General features: G+C 69.1%; 3 protein-coding genes across 7 annotated transcripts; 1 reads left to right on the forward strand and 2 right to left on the reverse strand.

Annotated features, from left to right (window-relative positions):
- Positions 1-208: 208 nt before the first annotated feature.
- On the reverse strand, positions 209-6,483 carry FOSB (FosB proto-oncogene, AP-1 transcription factor subunit). 2 transcript variants are annotated; one of them, XM_085044144.1, is made up of 5 exons: positions 5,196-6,481; positions 3,983-4,252; positions 3,352-3,459; positions 1,960-2,118; positions 209-1,808 (listed from the first exon to the last, which is right to left on the reverse strand). In XM_085044144.1, the coding sequence occupies exons 1-5, from the start codon at positions 5,319-5,321 to the stop codon at positions 1,743-1,745; spliced, it is 729 nt and encodes a 242-aa protein (XP_084900270.1). In that variant the 5' UTR covers positions 5,322-6,481; the 3' UTR covers positions 209-1,742. The 2 variants fall into 2 exon arrangements, with proteins under 2 accessions (XP_084900270.1, XP_084900269.1); XM_085044143.1 differs by having other exon boundaries at positions 209-2,118; positions 5,196-6,483.
- Positions 6,484-8,807: 2,324 nt separating this feature from the next.
- Positions 8,808-13,797, reverse strand: RTN2 (reticulon 2). Of its 4 annotated transcripts, none has more exons than XM_085044140.1 (10): positions 13,622-13,797; positions 12,626-12,670; positions 12,111-12,506; positions 11,691-11,837; positions 11,016-11,223; positions 10,506-10,644; positions 10,031-10,100; positions 9,369-9,415; positions 9,117-9,175; positions 8,808-9,020 (listed from the first exon to the last, which is right to left on the reverse strand). In XM_085044140.1, exons 1-10 carry the CDS (start codon positions 13,650-13,652, stop codon positions 8,978-8,980), a joined length of 1,185 nt encoding a protein of 394 aa, XP_084900266.1. In that variant the 5' UTR covers positions 13,653-13,797; the 3' UTR covers positions 8,808-8,977. The 4 variants fall into 4 exon arrangements, with proteins under 4 accessions (XP_084900266.1, XP_084900263.1, XP_084900262.1 ...); XM_085044137.1 differs by lacking the exon at positions 13,622-13,797 and adding an exon at positions 12,865-13,064 and having other exon boundaries at positions 11,691-11,834; XM_085044136.1 differs by lacking the exon at positions 13,622-13,797 and adding an exon at positions 12,865-13,063.
- Positions 13,798-14,307: 510 nt separating this feature from the next.
- VASP (vasodilator stimulated phosphoprotein) lies at positions 14,308-18,571 on the forward strand. Its single transcript, XM_085044149.1, is given in 14 exon segments — positions 14,308-14,516; positions 15,866-16,037; positions 16,332-16,500; positions 16,576-16,639; positions 16,753-16,793; positions 16,889-16,917; positions 16,920-17,096; positions 17,182-17,294; positions 17,369-17,414; positions 17,502-17,604; positions 17,750-17,795; positions 17,874-17,943; positions 18,036-18,093; positions 18,183-18,571. Coding segments are annotated over 14 exon segments (1,215 nt in total). The 5' UTR covers positions 14,308-14,427; the 3' UTR covers positions 18,221-18,571.
- The last annotated feature ends 87 nt before the right edge of the window (positions 18,572-18,658 follow it).

The raw sequence follows: 18,658 nt of genomic DNA on the forward strand, positions 1-18,658 counted from the left end.
GGTGGAACTGCAGACGCGGAGGGGGCGTGGCTTGGGGCAAATCCCCGCCCATGCCCGGTTGATTGACAGGTGGGTGTGACAACGGGGCGGCAGCCCCCGCTGTCCCCGTGTCCCCACGAGCTCTGTGTCTGCCTGTCCTGTGTCCCCATCCCTCCAAACCCCCTCCCTGATCCCCCCCGTGTTCCCCCCAAAGAACAGGAGCCGAGGAGCCGCTGGAAGCTGCTTTATTGGCCACGTTTGGGGCGAACGAGCGCGGACGGGGGCCCGGGGTGGCCCCGGACAGGCACGAACACGGCACAGGGCGACAATAATTATCCTCGTTATAATAATAATAAAAAATTAAACATCTCCCGCGCAACAAAAATAGATTTATATACCGGGGGGGGCGGAGCCAAGGCCGGCGAAGCTGAAGGGGACAGGCGGGGACAGGCGGGCGAGGGACGAGCAGGACAGGAGCCCACCTGGAGGTGTCACCTGGAGGAGGAGTCACCTGGAGGGGTGACCCTGGAGGGGGGCGGGGATGGCGCGTGGGGTCCCGGAGATGACAGAGAGGCAGCTCCAGAGGACAGGAGGTGACCTGCAGGGGTCACCTGGAGGCCCGGGGACCCCGGAGTGGGACATGGGGGTCGTGGAGGTGACAGTGGCACCTCCGAGCGGGGCAGACCCCACAGGGACACCTGGGCTGGGGGGAGACGCTCCGTGGAGCCCCTCGGGGTGGTGGGGGACGTTGGACATTTCCAGTGGGACAGAAATGACACGGGGACCGTTTCAGGGGGACGGGGACACGGCGGTGGCTTCTCCAAAGGGGTGGAGATGGCACCGGGACCCTCCTGGGGAACCTTCAGCAGGGGTTGGTGACACCCCAGGTGTCACAAGTGCCACCAGGGCGGGGCGGGGACATCTCCAGAGGGATGGAAATGACGGAGATTGGGGACGGACATCTCCAAGGTGACAGGGACACCACCGAGACCTTCTCCAGGTGGTGGGAATCGCACGGGGACGTCGCCAAAGGGACAGAGAAGCTGCCTAAAGTCCCATGGGACGGCGGAGATCGGGAACAGGGACCTCCAAAGGTGACGGAGAGGACAAAAAGACCTTCCCAGCAGGATGGAAGTGGGGCAGGGACATCTCCACAGGGTGGAGGTGTTGGGTGAACCCCATGAAATGAGGGACAGACACCTCTAAGGTGACACTGGACCTTCTCCAGGCAGTGGGAATCGGGCAGGGACATCTCCAAAAGGGTGGAGATGTTGGATGAACCCCATGAAATGAGGGATGGACACCTCTGAGGTGACACTGGACCTTCTCTGGGCAGTGGGAATCGGGCAGGGACATCTCCAGAGGATCGGAGATGTTGGATGAACCCCATGAAATGAGGGATGGACACCTCTGAGGTGACACTGGACCTTCTCCAGGCAGCGGGAATCGGGCAGGGACATCTCCAGAGGGGCGGAGACGCTGGGTGAACGCCCATGAGGTGACGGGGACCGGGAACAGACACCTCCGAACAGCCACGGGAACGCTGGAGCCCAATCACGGCCACCACCTCCAGGCGCCAAAACCCCAAAAACCCCTCCTAACCTCCCCAAAAAACCCCACCGAAGCCGGAAAAAAACACCCAAAAAGGGGGGGCGGGCAAAGCCCAGCCCCGAGGCGCGGCGGGGGCAGGGAGGAGGTGCCCGTTTTTGGGGGGCTCGGGGGGCAGGGGGACCCCGTTCACAACGCGAGGAGCGAGGGAGAATTCAAGGAGTCCGAGGACTGGTCGCTGCTGCTGCTCCGCTGGTGCGAGGCTCCACACGTGGCTCCCTCTGGGTGGGTGAACACAAACGCGGGGGTGGCGTTAGGGGGTCCCGCGGGGACCCCGGGCGGGAGGCAGCAGCCGGGGAAGGGACCCTGCGGGCCCTGGAACGGCGCCGGGGGCAGGAAGGCGACGGTCCCCGCCTTGCCCGGGCTGCTCACCTCGGCCGGGGCACCCACGGCGGCGCCGATGTCCTCGAAGGGGACCTTGCAGGCGGGCGCGTGGGCCACCAGCACGAATTCCAGGCGCTCCTTCTCCTTGCGCAGCTCCGCGATCTCGGATTCCAGCTCCGCCTTCTCCTCCTCCAGCTGGTCTGTCTCCTGCGGGGACAGCGCGGTCAGCACGGGGGATGTGGCGCTGTCACCCGGCTCGGGGACGTCCCGCGGGTGCCGCCAGCGTCTCCAAGTGTCCGTCTGTGCCCGCGGATGTCCCCAAGCTTGGGGACGGCATTGTCCCCCTCTGGCGTCCCTGAGTGTCCCCTGCTTGCAGGGGTGGCATCCTCCTCCTCCTCCTGCATGTCCCCTCTGATGTCCCCAAACCTGGGTACATCCTACAGGCTCCTCCAGCGTCCCTAAATGTCGGTCTGTCCCCTGCCTTGTCCCCCGTTCCCACGGATGGCGTTGTCCCCTTCTTGCAGCATCCCTGAGTGTCCATCTGTCCCCTCCGGTGTTCCCGAGTCTGGGGACATCCCTGAGTGTCCATCTGTCCCCCCGCATGTCCTCTATTCCCACGGATGGCATCCTCCTGCGGCACCCCTGCGTGTCCACTCTGGTGTCCCCAAGCCTGGGGACATCCTGCCGGCTCTCCCAACATCTCTGAGTGTCCATCTGTCCCCTCCCTTGTCCCCTGTTCCCACCGATGGCATCCTGCTCCTGCTGCGGTATCACCTGTCCCCTCTGATGTCCCCAAGCCTCGGGACAGCGCTGCCCTGTGTCTCCCTCCCATGTCCCCTGCTCCAAGAGGTGGCACTGTCCCTCTCTGTCACCGCTGCGCTTCAGTCTGTCCCCTCTGCTGGTCCCGACTCCTGGGGACACCCTCAGTTCTCTGCAGTGCCACCACCTCTCCAAGGTCCCCACGTCCTGGGGACACAGCAGCCACCTCCCTCCGATGGCTCTGAGGGCCAACTGGCCTGTGTCCTCCAATGTCCCCAGGGATGTCATTGTCCCCTTGGGGACAATGACAAGGGGACCCCATGCGCCGTTGTACCCAGCTCTGAAAGCAGCAGTACCATCCTCCTCTCCAGCGGCTGTGGAGACACAGCTGTCCCCATCCGACGTCCCCAGGGATGTCATTGTCCCCTTACACGGTTCTGGGGACACCGCTGTCCCCATCCCATGTCCCCAACTCCCTGACAGCTGTCCCTGAGGTGTCCCCAGCTCCGAGGACATCGCCATCGTCACCATCATCATCATCATCGCCTCAACAGGGACACACCTGTCCCCAAATTCCCCCCGGGGACACATCCACTTCACGTCCCCCCTCTCCCCCGCCATTGGGCGCCACTCCCCCCCCGCCCCCCCCCGCCCCCGGTGTCCCCGTGTCCCCTCACTCACCGCCTGCAGCCGGTCCGTCAGCTCCCGGCGCCGGTTGCGGCATTTGGCCGCCGCCAGTTTGTTCCTCTCCCGCCGCACTCGGCGCTTCTCCTCCTCCTCCGGCGTCAGCTGCCACACGGACGGGATTGTCACCCGCTGTCACCCGCGTCCCCGAGCTCCCGCCGCCGCCCGCGTCCCCAAAACCCGCCGTGTCCCCAAAATCCCACCACGTTCCTTGATATTAGTGAGGATGGTGGTGACATCACCAACCGTGGTGTCTCCGAGGTGCCACCACCTGGGGTGTCCCTCAAGGTCTTGTCACTCATGGTGTCCCCAACTTCCTGCCATGTCCCCGAGGTGCCACCACCTGGGATGTCCCTCAGTTTCCCCCACTCAGTGTTCCCGAGGCGCCACCACCTGGGGTGTCCCTCAAGCTCTTGTCACTCATGATGTCCCCAACTCCCTCCCATGTCCCCGAGGTGCCACCACCTGGGGTGTCCCTCAACTTCCCCCTACTCACAGTGTCCCCGAGGTGCCACCACCTGGGATGTCCCTCAAGCTCCTGCTACTCATGATACCCCCAAGCTCCCCCCACGTCCCCAAGCCGTTCCCACGTCCCCAGAGTGCCACCACCCCCAGTGTCCCCTCTCACCGTCTCCTCGCGGCTGCGCCGGGGGCGGGCGCGGGGGGCCCGGGTGGGGGCAGGGGCCGGGGGTCCCGCGAAGGCGCCCAGGCCGGGGGTCGAGTAGCTGGGGCCGGGGAGGTCGTAGGGGTCGAGGGGGGGCGGTTGAGCCATGGGAGCCCCCGGGGCCACCGAGGAGATGAGCGTGGGCTGCACCAGCCACTGCAGGTCCTGGCTGGTGGTGATGGCCGTCACCGTGGGCACGAAGGAGCCGGGCATGTCCCCCAGGGCGCTGCACTCCTGCGGGGGACACGGGTCAGAGCGGCCGGGGACAGCGGGGACACCGCCGGGGGACACTCCCACCCGCTACCGCGCTCTGACAGGGGCCGGGGGGCACCGGGAGCCGCGGGTGACACCGGCGTGTCCCCCAAAATGCACGGGGGAGGGTTGGGTGTCCTCCGGTGGCATTGTCGCCCCCGCCGTTGTGGCCAGAGCATCGCCATTGTCATCCCCTGCAGGGTCCCTTGGTGTGGGGACAGCGCTGTCCCCAGCTGGTGACACCTGGGACGAGGGTCTGCCTGTCCCTGAGATGTCCCCAGCTCATCATCATCATCATCATCATCCTCGTGCAAGGGCTGCCGGCACACCCTCGTGTCCTTGTCACCCACGGGTGACATCCTCGCGTCCTTGTCACCCCAGTCTGGTGGTCCCTGTCCCCCCTGTGCCGGAGCCCCCACACGAAGGGACCCCAAACCCATCCCGGGGGAGCTCGCAGCCCCCAGACTCCGGATCCCCAAAATCCGCGGGCGTGGGAAACACCCACGCCCCACACACAGCCCTCCCCGCCATGGGGGGACACCGCGGGGACACCGCCACGCTCTGGGGACACCCCCGAGCCCCCCCATCGCGGGGTGGCCGCAGCCATCGCGGCGGGGGCGTGACCAAAGCTAGGGGTGTGGCCAACGCCGAGGAGGAGGCGTGGTCCCGCGGTGAGTGGGCGTGGCCCTATGCACCGCAGCGAATGCACGGGGCGTGGCTCTATGGGGTGGGCGTGGCCACGCCGGCGGAGGAGGCGTGTCCCTCCCCCGTGTCCCCTGGCAACGGCGGGGGGGACACCCAAAAATAACCCGCGCGCTTTGCGTGCGTGCCGCGTCATCGGCGGCGGCGTCACTGCGCCCGCTTACGCACGGCCCCGCCCCCTTGCGCGCCCCCCGCGCTCGCCCCCGCCCCTCCCGCTCCTCACCTGCGCGGCCGCGGCGGCCGCGGGGCTCCCGAAGGAGTCGAGCGGCGACAGGTACTGGGACTCGGCCGAGGGCGACGAGCTGCAGCGCGACCCCGAATCGTAGTCCCCGGGGAAGCCCTGGAACATGGCCCCGGGGGCGCGGGGGCCGCCCCGCCGCGACAAGGCTGCGGGTCACGCCGCTACCGGCATCACGGGCACGGGGCGGCGGGGGGTCGGCGGGAGGGGGTTGGAGGCCCGGAGGGGCTCGCTGGGAGATCTGTCCCGAGCCCCGGTTCGCCGGTCCGAGCTGCGAGTCGGTGCGATGAGTCCGGGGTTGTCCGGTCCGAGCTCCGGTTCGCTGCTAGGAGCGCCGATGCGTCCGTCCCGGGCTCCGGCTTGCCGGTGCAACGTCCCGGTGAGCCGCTATAAGCTCCGGTATATCCGTGCCGGGCTCCGGTGCCCTCTGCGAGCCCCGCTGTGCCGATACCAAACGCCGCTGTGTCCGTCCCAGGCTCCGGTTCTCAACTATAAGCTCCGATATATCCGTCCCAGGCTCCGGTCCGCCGCTCCAAAACCCCGGTGCACCCCTACACACCCCGGTCCATCCGTGCCAGGCTCCGGTTGCTCGGTACAAAGTCCCGCCGCGCCCGTCCCGGGCTCCAAAGTTGACCGGTGCAAAGCCCCCCGTGCGCCCGTGCCAGGCTCCGGCTCGCCGCTAAAAGCCCCAGTACATCCGTCCCAGGCTCCGGTTCCCCGACACAAAGTCCCGCTCGGCCGCCGCAAGCTCCGGTAAATCCCTTCCCAGGCTCCGGCACGTCCGCTCCGAGCCCCGGTGGCGCTCCCGCCGCTTCCCCGGTCTCCGGTTTTTATGAATGAACTGCTCACGGCAGCCCCGCCGCTTTATACGGCGGGGCCCCGCCCCCCTTCACTGACGTCACGGCAGCCGCCGGCACTGCTCCGGGACCCCCGGGACCCCCCCGAGACCCCCCGAACCCCGCAGCCGCCCTGGCCGCCGTCGCCGCCGCCGTTTGAGGCTCCGGGAGCCGCCGCCGCCGTTAAGAGGCCCCTGGGCGGGCTGGGAGCGGGGGGGATCCCTGTCCCCGCCCCCCGGAGTTCCTGTGACGCAATTAGCCATATATGGGCTTGTCTGGAGTGTTTGTTTGGTATCCTAGCAATGACGTCACAGGGATTCCCTCCGCCGCCCGCCGCCGCCGCCGCCGCCGCCGCCGCCCGGGCGCGTATTAATAGAAACGGGACCGACCGCGGTTCTAGAAACGGCCTGAACCGTCCGGGCCGCGGGCTCCGAGCCCCGGGAACTCCCCCGGGAGCCCCCCGAGACCCTCGGGACCCTCCCCCCGGTAACACCACGGGACCCCCCCGGGTAATCAGCCCGGGATTCCCGACACCCCCCCCCCGGTGCATCTGCTAGGCCTCCCCCGGTGACCTGCACCGGACCCCCGGTGACCTGCCGGGACCCCCGGTGACCTCCCGGCATCTTTCCGGGGATTCCCCTGTAATCTCACCGCTTACCCCATCGGGACGCTCGGCATCCCCCGGTGTCCTCAAAGACCCCCGGGACCTCCGGTAACCCTGCAGGGCATCTCCCGGGACCCTCGGGGTCTCCCGGTAACTCCCCAGAACCTTCGGGAGGCTCCCGGAGCCCCTTTCGGTACCTCCACGACCCTTCGGGACCTCTCCCGGGACCCTCGGGACCCCTCTCAGGACCATCCCGGGGTGGAGCTGTCCCCATACGGGGGTCTCGGGTATCGGAGCCATGGGAACTTCCCGCCGGGATGTTCCCGGAACCGAACTGCGGCACCCCGGGGCTTCCCGGTACCGGGGCAAAGCGACCCCCACTGCCCCCGCCTCCGGGGCACCGGGACCGGGCTGAGGAGCTCCGGGAGGTCCCGGTACTGAAGGGTGGGGGTGTCTCGGTGCCGGGCGGTGACACGCCGGGGCTGAGGGCTCCCGGTACCGGGTGGTGACGCACCGAGGGTGCGGCGTCTCGGTACCGGACTGCAGGAACCACCGACCCCATCCCCCGCACTCCCTGAGGGACCCGCGACGGGCGACCCCCGGAGGCTCCCGGTCCCTTTCCAGCGCCGGGACTGACACCGGGTCTGATGTCACCGGCGGGAACCGGCGCTGAGTCACGGCGAGGCCACGGGGACCGGAGGGGGGGGGCGGTTCCCACGCCCTTTGGTTCATTCATTCATTCATTCATTCATTCATTCACTCACGCGGGCCCCGCCTCCTCCGGTGTCCCCGCTGGCAGCAGTCCCGGGGTCCCGACGGGGATCCCCAGGAGGTCCCGGGGATCCCCTTCGGGGTCCCTTCAGTGTCCCGTGACAGTCCTGTCCCCGTTCGGGCTGTCCCGGGGGTTCCGGGGCTCCAGTCCCGGGTCCCATTCCCGACAGTCCCGTCCGAGCTGTCCCGTTCCCGGTGTCCCGGTCCCGGAATTCCTGTCCGGGCTGTCCCGGGGTCCCGTTCCCGGGATCCCTGTCCCGGGGTCCCGGACAGGCACTCAAGGGGTTTCGGGGTCCCGTTCCCCCTGTCCCCGTTGCCGGCGGTCCCGGACGAGCTCCCCCGGGAGTCCCGGAGGTTCCCGTCCTGGGGGTCCCGCTCCCGGTGTCCTGGGGGTCCCGGCCGGGCTCTCGGGGTGTCCCGGGAGCTTCGTTCCCCGTGTCCCTGTTCCGGGAGCCCCGTTCCTGTTGTCCCGAGGATTTGGGGGGTTTCTATCCCGGGGGTCCTGTTTATGGTGTCCCGGGGGTCCCTGTCCTGTTCCCGGTCGAGCTCTCGGGGGGCTCCCGTGTCCCCGTCCGGACCATGCCGTTCCCGGGTGTCTCTGACCCGGGAGACCCGTTTCCGATGTCTCGGGGCTCTCTGTCCCGTTCCCGGTGTCCCGGGGGTCCCTGTCCTGTTCCCGAGAGTCCCGGCCGGGCTCTCGGGGGTCTCCCCGCCCCGTTCCCGGTGTCCCGAGGGTCCCGGCGGGGCTCTCGGGGATCCCCAGCCCTGTTCCCGGTGTCCCGGGGGTCCCGGCCGGGCTCTCGGGGGGTTCCCCGCCCGGTTCGCGGTGTCCCCGTCCCGTCCCGGTAAACACTGCGCGGGTCGCCCCGGTTACGGCGTTCCCCGGCGGTGACGTCACCACGTCCGGCGTTCCATGTTTACGTCGCGCGGCAACGGCCGTGGCCATGGCAACAAGGGCGGGGCGGAGCCCGGGGGGCGGGGCTAACGCAAATAGGGCTGGGAGAGGGCGGGGCGAAGCTGGAGGGGGCGTGGCTTGTGCCGCCGGGTTCCCGCGCGTTTCGCGGGGCGGGGGGGACACGAGGGGACATTGGGGGACACGGGGGGACATGGAAGGATACAGAGAATCATCACAGGGGCAGGGGGACACGGAGGAACAACGGCGGACAGAGGAGACACGAGAGGACATGGAGGGACACGCGGGGACACGGGGGGACATGGCGAGGACACAACGGGGATGTGAACGGACACCAGGTGGCCCCGGCACAGCCCACCCCAGCAGCAGGGGGGTCAGACACATGTCGGGGTCCCCACGGACCTCCAGGACACCCTGTCCCTCCCGCGTGCCCCCCGTGTCCTCCCCATGTCCCCCCAGCAATCACACCCGGCTGTCACAAGAGTTTTTATTAAAGTGTGACCCCCCCGCGCGGGGGGGGAAGGACACGGGGGGAGGGGACGACACGCGCCCCCCCGAGAGGGGCGAGGGGTGTGGGGACCCCCCGGCCACGCCGCCCCCCCCGCTGTCACCTCGGGAGGGGGGACAGGCAGGGACAGGGGTGTCACTGCGGCTTCACTTTGGCACTTGGGAGCTTGGCCAGGACCCTGCGGGCACAGCGGGGTCGGGGGGGGCTTGGGCACCCCGAGACCCCCCGGGACCCCGGGGAGGGACTGAGGGGAGGGGGACACGGGGACACTCACCTGGCTCGCAGGTGGCTCAGGTGGCTCCTCACCAGGCTCATGTACTGGTCGATCTGGGCCTGGGGACATTGAGGACACGGGGGGCGACTGGGGACATGGGGAGGGCAGCTGGGGACATCGGGGTTGGTGGGGGGGGAAATTGGGGACGTGGGGGGACAAATGGGGACAAAGAGGGGGAGCCGAGGGACACACACAACCCTCCCCATACCCCCCATGTCCCTTCGTGTCCCCGGTGTCCCCGGTGTCCTCTACCTGGTGGCGCCGGTAGAGCACGGGGAAGGTGAATGCGCAGATGACACCTGGCCAGGGAGAGCTGTGTCACCCCAGGTCCCCACCCTGTCCCCTGCACCCCCCATCTCCTCATCCCCCTGTCCCCAGGCTGTCCCCATGTCCCCATCCTTTATCCCTGTCTCCCATTCCTTGTCCCCCATCCGCTGATCCTTCTCCCCATCCAATGTCCCTGTCCCCATCCCTGTGTCCCCACCAGGTCCCCATCCCTGTGTCCCCATGTCCCTGTCCCACATCCCCATCCCATGTTCTGGGTCCCCATCCCCATGGCTGTGTCCCATGTCCCTGTCCCCCATCCCCGTGTCCCCATGTCCCCATGTGTCCCCATGTCCCCATGTGTCCCCATGTGTCCCCATGTCCCCCATCCCCATGTTCCCATGTCCCCATGTGTCCCCATATCCCCCATCCCCATGTCCCTATATCCCCATATCCCCCATGTCCCCGTGTCCCTCCATGTCCCCCATCCCCATATCCCCATATCCCCCATGTCCCTCCATGTCCCCATGTCCCCATGTCCCCCATCCCCATATCCCCATGTTCCTCCATGTCCCCATGTCCCCCATCCCCATATCCCCATGTCCCTCCATGTCCCCATGTCCCCAGTGTCCCCTGTCCCCGCTCCATACCCGCTCCCAGCAGCGTCAGCCCGTTGCACACAGCCCCCACGTAGGTCAGCAGGTAGAACAGGAAGGCGAACTGCAGCCACCACGGTGGCACCGTCACTGTCACCGTCACCGTCACCATCACCCCGCCCCGGGGATCCCCAGCGCCACCCACACCCCCTGTGCCCTCCATGTCTCCCGTGTCCCCCACCCTCCAGGTGTGCCCCATGCCCCCCACACCCTCTGTCCCACCCCCACACCCGCCATGTCCTCCCCATGTCCCCAATTCCCCCCATGTGTCCCCCATGGCTCCTGTGTCCCCCATGCTCCCACTGTCCCCCATGCTCCCGATGTCCCCCATGTGTCCCCAGTGTCCTCCATGCCCCAATGCCCCCCATGCCCGCCGGGTGTCCCCAGTGTCCCCCATGCCCCCCATGTGTCCCCAGCGTCCCCCACATCCCCCATGACCCCAATGCCCCCCCACTGTCCCCAGTGTCACCTTGAGGGACTCGGGGACGCTGTGCACGAGGAAGAGGCGGGTGAGGGTGCGGGTGGCTGTCACCACGTGTCGCGCCAGGTACCGAGCCCAGCGCTGCTGCTGCTCCGGGCTCAGCACCGCCGGCACCTCCGGCTGCGCCCTGGGGACACCGAGGGGACAGGGACAGCGTCAGGGGACAGGGATGGGGATGGGGATAGGGACAGGGACAGCGTCAGGGGACAGGGATGGGGATGGGGACAGGGACAGCGTCAGGGGACAGGGACAGCGTCGGGGGACAGGGATGGGGATAGGGACAGGGACAGCGTCGGGGGACAGGGACAGGGTGAAGGGAAACGAGGATAAGGACACAATGAGGGGGGATAGGGACAAGAACAGGATGGGGGGGACAAGGGACAGGGACTACGGGAGCACCCCATGGGATGGGGACAGGGCCATCACGGACCCCCAGAAGTCCTTGGGGGTGCCAAGCGCGGCAGGGAGGGGACAGCGGGTGTCCCTGGTGTCACTCACCGCGCGGGGGACTCCGGAGGGGGTGGGTGAAGTGCTCTCAGTGCCACCTGGCGCAGGCGCAGGGGGACAGTGACAGCCAGCACCGCCAGGGCCCCATAGGCGCCCACGGAGATGACACTGAAGCGGGACAGGCAGCCCAGTGCCACCAGTGTCACCAGTAAGGCCAGCGCCGAGCGCTCGGGCACCCGCCAGTACAACAGCTCCCACACTGCGGGACAGAGGGACGCCGGTGTCACACACCAGTGGCACCAGTGTCCCCGCCGGTGCCCTCCCGGTGCCCGGCAGTGCTCCCCAGTGCCCTTCCCGGTCCCTCCCAGTGCTCCCAGTTCCCCCCAGTGCCCCCAGAGCTCCTCCAAAGTCCCCCCGTGCCCTCCCGGTGACCCCTCCAGTCCCTCCCAGTGCTCCCAGTGCTTCCAGTCCCAACCCAGTAACTTCTCAGAGCCCCCCAGCGCCCCTCCAGAGCGCCCCAGTTCTCCCAGTGCCCTTCCCAGTTCTCCCAGTGCCCCCCGTGCCCAACCTGGCCCCTCCATGGCTCCCGCGGGTGCTGCCGGGATTTTTGGGGGGGTCACCCCCTATTTTTAGCCGCCAATCGCGGCGGGGGCGGCGGGACCCTCCCCGAAACCGGACCCCGGGGGACCTCCCGGCCCCGCCCCTCCGCGCCGATTGGATGCTCACGCTGTCCGTCGGCGCCCGCCGCGCTCGCTGATTGGTCGGAGGGCGCCGGGGGCGGGACCGAGGCCTGAGGGGGCTGCGGCGGGGGGAGCGGGGGGGGCGAGCGCGGGGCGCCCCCTGGCGGCGGGGGAGGGAGGGTCGCGGGAGCTGCTGGGAAATACAAAAAGGGGGGAGTCAGGGGGGTCTCGGGACCCTTTCCGTGTCCCCGAGCTGCACCTTGGGGACCTCCAAATGACCTCCCAAGGGGTGTTTCAAGACCTTTCATGTCCCTCCTCCCCCTTGGGGACCGCTAAGTCCCCCCAGGGGTCTCCCAGGACCCTTCGTGTCCCCCACCCACCCTTGGGGACCCTCCCGGGTACCCAGACCCTCCCCATGACCACCAGCTGCCCCCCCAGAGACCCCAATCCCCTCTGCCATCCATACCCAGGCTCCTGGGGGGCTCCTCCACCTCGGGCCCCCCCAAGTCCTGCAGGGCCTCCTCCGCCTCCAGCCGCCCCTCGGGGGGGGCCGGGGTCTCCCCGGGACGTTTCGGGGGGGTCCTGGCGGCCGCTCGGGGGTCCGGCCCCCGGGGGAACCCCCCTGAGCTCAGAGCCCGGGGGGGGCGACCCCGGCGGGGCTCTCGGCGGCAGCGGGGTCCCGGCTCGTTTTGGGGGGGTCCTCCCCCCCCTCTGAAGGCGATGTAGGAGAAGGTGAGTTCCCGGGGGGATCCCCTGGCGTTCCCCCATGCCGCCGCCCTGTCTTCATCCTCATCCTCATCCTCCTCCTCCTCGGGGGGCTCCGGCGCCGGCAGCTCGGGGAAATCCGAGTCCTCGTTGCCACCTGCGGGGGGCGTTTGGGGACAGGGGGGTGGGGAAGGTTCAGGGGGTGTCGCGGCAGCTCCTTGCCCGCCCCCCTCCCCAAAAGGTGCGCCCCGAGCCCGGGGGGTCAGCCCCGCTCACCCTCGGTGGAGTCCGGCGTGGTGGAGGCCGTGGATGGAGCCTCTTCTGGGGGGGCACGGGGGGCGTGGGGGGGGTGGGACCACCCAGACTTGGTCCCCGCGTCCCAGAACCCCGGACAAGCTCCTGCCTCGTGTCCCGGTCCCGGTGTCCCGCCATTCCCGGTCAGTTCCGGACCCTCCATCCCGGTTCATGCATCCCCGGTACCTCCCGGTCCCCCTATCCCCGGCTAGTCCCGGTCCCTCCATCCCCGGTGTTCCCGGCGCCTCCAACTCCCGGTTCCCATATCCCCGGCGCCTCCCGGTACCGTCGCCCCGGATACCTTTGTCCCCAGCACTTCCCGGTATCCCATCCCGGTTCCCGCATTCCAGTTACCCGCCGGTCCCTCCATCCCGGTGCCTCCCGGTGCCCGGTCCCTCCGTCCCCGCTAACTCCCGGACCCCTCACCCCTTTTCCCTCATCCCCGCCACTCCCAGTTCTTCCATACCCGGTTCCTCCCGGTTCCCGCAGCCCCAGTCCCTCCCGGTGCTGCCGCGACCCCTCTCGGTGCTGTCGCGACCCCCGGCCGCTACTGATCCCCCCATCCCGCTCCATCCCCGTCCCCTCCCGGTGCCCAGTCCATCCCCGCTTCCCGGTGCCCCCATCCCCGGCCACTCCCAGTCCTTCCATCTCCGGTACCTCCCGGTTCCCGCAGCCCCGACCCGCCCCGGTCCCCCCATCCCCGGCTATCCCTGGCCCCTCCCTGTTCCCTATTCCCGGTACCGATTCCCGGTGCCGATTCCCGGTGCCTCCATCCCCGGCCACTCCCGGTTCCCCATCCCCGGTACCTCCCGCATCCCGCAGCCCCTCCCGCTCCCTCCATTCCCAGCCCCTCCCCGCGCCCCGTTGCCGGTGCCCGGTTCCCGTTACCCCATCCCCGGCCCCTCCCGGTGCCGCCGCCCCCTCCCCGTTCCCCGCTGCCGCTTCCCGGTGCTGGTTCCCGGTTCCCCCGGTCCGTACTGCAGTGGGCGAAGCCCAGGACCTGCCCCATGGCGGCGGCCCCCGCATGGGGCTCCCGGTCGCGCTCGGCCCCGCCGCCCCCGGGCCGGCCCCGCCGCGCATCACCGCAGCGCCATGGCGGGGCCCGAGGCCACGGACAAAGGGCGGCGGCGGCGGCGGCGGCAGCAGCGGCGGCGGCGGGGAGGGGCGGGGCGGGAGGCGGGGCCGTACCGGAGAGCCGGCAATGGAGAACCGGCACCGGGAATCGGCACCGGGAAGCGACACGAGCACCGGGAACCGGCACCGGGAACAGGCACCAGAGAGTCGGGAACCGGGCACTGGGAACCGGCACTGGGAACTGGGAACCGAGCCCCGAGAGCGGGGAAGCGACACGAGGAACTGGGAAGCGACACTAGGAACCAGGAGCTGGGCACTGGGAACCGAGAACGCATACCCGGAACCGGCACCAGGAACCGGGCACCGACCCCGGGGCTCTGCAGTTCCCCTCGGAGTCTCCAGGACCCTCCCAGTGTCCCCCCAGCACCTCCCAGTGTCCCCAGGACCCTCCCAGTGCCGTCCCAATACCTCCCAGTCCCCAGAACCGGAGAGTTCGGGGTGACACCGGATAGACACCGGTGGGGGGACACCGGGGGGAGTCAGTTGGGGGACACTGGAGGGGACACTGCGAGGGACACTGGGCGTTACTGGTCCTCGATGGGTCCCACGCGCCGCCGTTGCCTCTTTAAGGAGGCCCGGGGGGATCCCCTCGCCGCCGCCGCCGCCGCCGTTACCGGGAGGGGAGGGGCCGGGCGGGCGGGGCGCGGCCCATGGGGGGCGGGGCCTCTCGCCGGGACCGGCGGGTTCGGCCCCTGCCGCCACCGGAAGGGCCCGGACCGGCCGCCGCCGCCAGCATGAGGTGAGCGGGGATCGGTACTGGGAGTACCGGGAGCAACTGGGCGCACCGGGCACCGGCGCTGAGGGGACTGGGGGAACCGTTAACGGGCGTCGGGGACGCCGGGGATCGGTACCGGGGGCGCTGGGAGCGGGAACTGGGCGCGCTGGGAACACAGGGGATCGGTACTGGGCGAACTGGGAGCACTGGTAACACCGGACAGCGGTGCTGGGGGCACCGGCACCGGTACTGGGAGCACTGGGGGAACTGGTAACGGGCACTGGGCGGCCCCGCCATCGGTACTGGGGGCGCTGGGGGCAACGGGCGGCGCCGGCAACGGGCACTGAGGCCACCGGTAACGGGCCCCGGGAGAACTGGTACCGGGGGTTGCGGGCGCCGGGCAGCACCAGGAGAGCCGGGATCCGGAACTGGGAGCACTGGGAGCACCGGGAAGCGGTACTGGGAGCTCTGGGAAAACCGGGAACCTGGACTATGGTGGACTGGGAGCACCGGGAAAACCGGCAACTGGGACTGGGAGCAATGGGAACACGGGGAAGCGGTACTGGGAGTACCGGGAGCACCGGAAAGCAGTACTGGGAGCACTGGGAGCGGTGGGAAAACCGGGAAGTGGGACTGGGAGCTGTGGGAAAACCGGGAAGTGTGACTGGGAGCGCTGGGGAAACCGGGAAGTGGGACTGGGAGTGCTGGGGAAACCGGGAAGTGGTACTGGGGGGCACTGGGAGCGCTGGGAATCGGTACTGGGCTTACTGGTTGTGCCGGGAGCGGGCACGGAAAGGGACCGGAAGAACTGGGAACGGACACTGGGAGCACTGGGAGTACTGGGAGCGTACAGGGGGCACTGGGAACGGGCGTGGGAGCACTGGGATCGGGCACTGGGAGCAAACGGAGCCGGCACTGGGGTGACCGGGAACGAGCACTGGGAGCCCTGGGAGCACTGGGAGCACTGGGAGCACTGGGATCAGGCACTGGGAGCACTGGGAGCGGCTACTGGAGTGTGCCCCTACCCCGAGGAAGTGGGGGAGGGGCCGCCCCAGGGAGAAGAGGAAGGAAAAGGGGGGGAAGGGGGAAGTTTTGGGGTGCGGGGGGAGATTTTGGGGTGTCCCGCGGTGGGGGGCAGCACCCAGAGGTGCCCGGGGCTCGGTCGGGGGTCCCTAAATAAGGGGGGATCCCCAGGCCACACCAGGGGGTCCCCAGGCACCCAGGGGTCCCACCCTCGGGGGTGTCCCATACAGGGGGTCCCACCCCAGGGAGGATCCCCAAGCTGGGGGGAGTCCAGCACCCTGGGGGGATCCAGTCCCCTAAGGGGGGATCCCATCCCCCTTGGGGGGTGACCCACCCGTGCCCCCCACCAGCGAGCGGGTGCTGTGCAGCGCCCGGGCCTCGGTGCTGCTCTACGACGACGCCCAAAAACTTTGGGTGCCCGCGGGGGGTCCCCCCCAGAGCCCCAGCTGTGTCCAGCTGTTCCATCACCCCGGAACCCACAGCTTCCGGCTCGTGGGGCGCCGGCTGCACCCCGAACAGCAGGTGGGGGTCGCGGGGGGGCTCTGTCGGGCGCCCATGGGTGGGGGGCTGCGGGGTTGTGATGGAATTGGGAGGCCGGGGCGTTCCCACGGGTGGGGGGCTGCGGGGTGGCACTGAAATGGGGGCACCTGGGGGGGACGCTCGTGGCCGGGGGGCAGTTGTGGGGCACCCATGGGTGGGGGGCAGCCCTTGTTGGGGGGGCTCTATGGGACACCCACGGTTTTGGGGTACACCCCCATGGTTTGGGGGGTCTCCACGGCTCAGCCTCACCCCCACCACCGCGGGTGCCCCCCCCAGGTGGTGCTAAACTGTCCCTTGGGGAAGGGGCTGCGCTACAGCCAGGCGACCCCCCAGTTCCACCAGTGGCGCGAGGGCCGCCGGGTCTGGGGGCTCAGCTTCGGCGCTCCCCCCGAGGCTGCCCAATTCGCCACCTTCGTGCTCCGGGCGCTGCAGGCGCTCGAACAGGGTGAGTCTGGGGTCTCGGGGGGTTCCCCAACTCCCGTGTGCCCCCCAAACTCACCCTGGTGTGCCCCCTCCCAAGGAACCCCCCTGTCCTGGTCAGACCTCGATGGTTCGGCGCCAGATGAGCCGGAGCAGCAGGAGAGGTGAGGGGAGCCCTAATTTGGGGGAGGAGGGGGCAACACGGAGACCCCTAAATTTGAGGAGGGGTCACTGGGACCCACATGGAGAGGGGTCCTGACCCTTTGACCCCCCCCAGGCCGGTGACGGAAGAGTCTGAGCGCCGTGGGATGTCTGCAGGTGGGTGAGGGGGGGCTGGCATCCCCCCCCAAAAATTTAAACATCACCTCCCCATTGACAACCTTCTCCCCTTTCAAACTTCTGTTTCCCCCCAGGACCCCCGGCTGGGCCCCCCGCAGCCCCCCACCCCGGCCCCCTCCACCTCCAGGCCCCCCGCCCCCCGGGCCCCCCCCAGCCCCGGGGGTGCCCCCGGCCCCCCCATTGCCGGGGGGCTCCGCGGGAGGGGGGTCCGAGGGGGGGCCCGGGGGGGTCTCCGGCTTTGCCGCTGCCATCGCAGGGGCCAAACTCAGGAAAGTCGGGAAGGTGAGTGTGGGGAGGGGGTGGTAATTAATGGGGTGGGGGGTAATAAATGGGGGGGGGTCCTTCTTCACCTCGTTTGTTCCAGCAGGATGACACCCCGGGCGGGGGGGCACCCACCCCTGCCGCCCCCCCCAAAGCCGACGGAGCCCCCCGGGGCGGGGGGGGCCTGATGGAGGAGATGAGCGCCATGCTGGCCCGCAGGTGAGGAGGGGGCTGCACAATTCGAGGCGGGGTCCCCTCCAGTTCCCACGCCGACCCCTCTTCCCTCCCGCCAGGAGAAAAGCCACGGAGCAGCCAAAGAAGGACGATGACGTCACCAACGTCAGTATTGCCCCTTAGCAATTTTGGGGAGGAGGGAGGGTCTTTACCTGCCCCCCCCCGCCCAGCCCCCCCCTTGTGTCCCCGCAGGAGGAGGCGGAGCCGAGCGCGAGGACGACAGGGCCGCCGCCGGGTGAGCGCGCGGACTACAACCCCCAGCATGCACCGCGGTGGGGGCGCGCGGCCGGGCACGGTGCGAACGCGCGGGGAACGCTGGGAGTTGCTGTTCGAAAAGCTTCGGGGGGAAGCGGGAGGGTTTGGGGGGCGGGGGGCTCTTTTGGGGAACGCGGGGCTTTCTGGAGGTCCGGCGCCCCCTCACCCCCGCCCTGTCTCTGCAGAGCCCGTAAGGAGGCCCTGGGAAAAATCCAGCTCCACCTTGCCCAGGTGGGTTTTGGGGGGCCAGGATGGAGGGGTGGGGTGGGTCCGGGGGATCCCAAATTCATTATCTGCCATCCATTCCAGGATGAAATCAGCCGTTCCAGCTGCCCCCTCCGAGTCCCACAGTGAGCTGGACCTGGAGCGATTCAAACTGGTACCAGTCTGGGGGAGATCTGGGGCGCTGGGGGGGTTATGGGGTGTGTCCCCCCCTCAAATCCCCTCACCTTGTACCCAACTCCACCCCAGGAGCTGCTGGAGGAGGTGCGGAGGGAGCTGCAGAAGATGAAGGAGGAGATCATCGAAGGTGGGGGAGACTCAGGGGACACGGGGGGGTCACAGGGGGGGTCATGGTGACAGTGGATCCCCCCAACCTTCATCCTGTCCCCCCTCCAGCGTTCGTGACGGAGCTACGGAAGCGGAATAGGCTCTGAGCCCCCCACGCCCTCCACAACGCCACAGGCCCGGATTTGGGGGGGTTCCTCCCACCCCCTTTCCCCCCCAACCCTCCCTTCACCATTTCACCCCCTCACCGCCCTGGGGGGGCTCTGGGCCAGACCCCCAGGCTGTGCCTTACCGGCGAGGGGGGCCCCGAGCCCCCCCACACTGTGCCCCCCCACCGCCAATCGGGGACCCCATTTTTTACACTTGTGGGGGGAGGGGAACCCCCCCTTGCCCTTCTCCCTCCCCCTGGGGTCTTTTTTAAGCCACTTTTGTGTTTTTCACTTTTTTTTTTGTTATGGGGGGTTTCCCCTCCCAGCACCAATAAACGGTTTTTTATGGGACCCTCGTGGCCTTTGGGGGGCCTGGGGGGTCCTGGGGGGCGGGGCTCTGATAACCACGCCCCCAGCATGAGGAAGCCCCGCCCTCTG

The sequence above is a fragment of the Lichenostomus cassidix genome, unplaced genomic scaffold (assembly GCF_008360975.1).
Source record: "Lichenostomus cassidix isolate B80296 unplaced genomic scaffold, HeHo_3.0 HiC_scaffold_35, whole genome shotgun sequence".
In the NCBI taxonomy this organism is placed as follows: Eukaryota; Metazoa; Chordata; class Aves; order Passeriformes; family Meliphagidae; genus Lichenostomus; species Lichenostomus cassidix.

What these genes read in the sequence shown, in the direction of transcription:
- FOSB (XM_085044143.1), bottom strand. Translation starts at nt 5,321, where the DNA reads ATGTTCCAGGGCTTCCCCGGGGACTACGATTCGGGGTCGCGCTGCAGC. An exon ending in CGGCCGCCGCGGCCGCGCAG is followed by an intron (nt 4,253 to 5,195) that starts GTGAGGAGCGGG and finishes TGTCCCCCGCAG; the next exon opens with GAGTGCAGCGCCCTGGGGGA. An exon ending in TGACGGACCGGCTGCAGGCG is followed by an intron (nt 2,119 to 3,351) that starts GTGAGTGAGGGG and finishes CTGTCCCCGCAG; the next exon opens with GAGACAGACCAGCTGGAGGA.
- RTN2 (XM_085044136.1), bottom strand. Translation starts at nt 12,988, where the DNA reads ATGCGGGAACCGGGATGGGATACCGGGAAGTGCTGGGGACAAAGGTAT. An exon ending in CGGGAACACCGGGGATGGAG is followed by an intron (nt 12,671 to 12,864) that starts GGACCGGGACTA and finishes GTGCCCCCCCAG; the next exon opens with AAGAGGCTCCATCCACGGCC. An exon ending in GCGTCCCCGAGTCCCTCAAG is followed by an intron (nt 10,101 to 10,505) that starts GTGACACTGGGG and finishes TGGTGGCTGCAG; the next exon opens with TTCGCCTTCCTGTTCTACCT.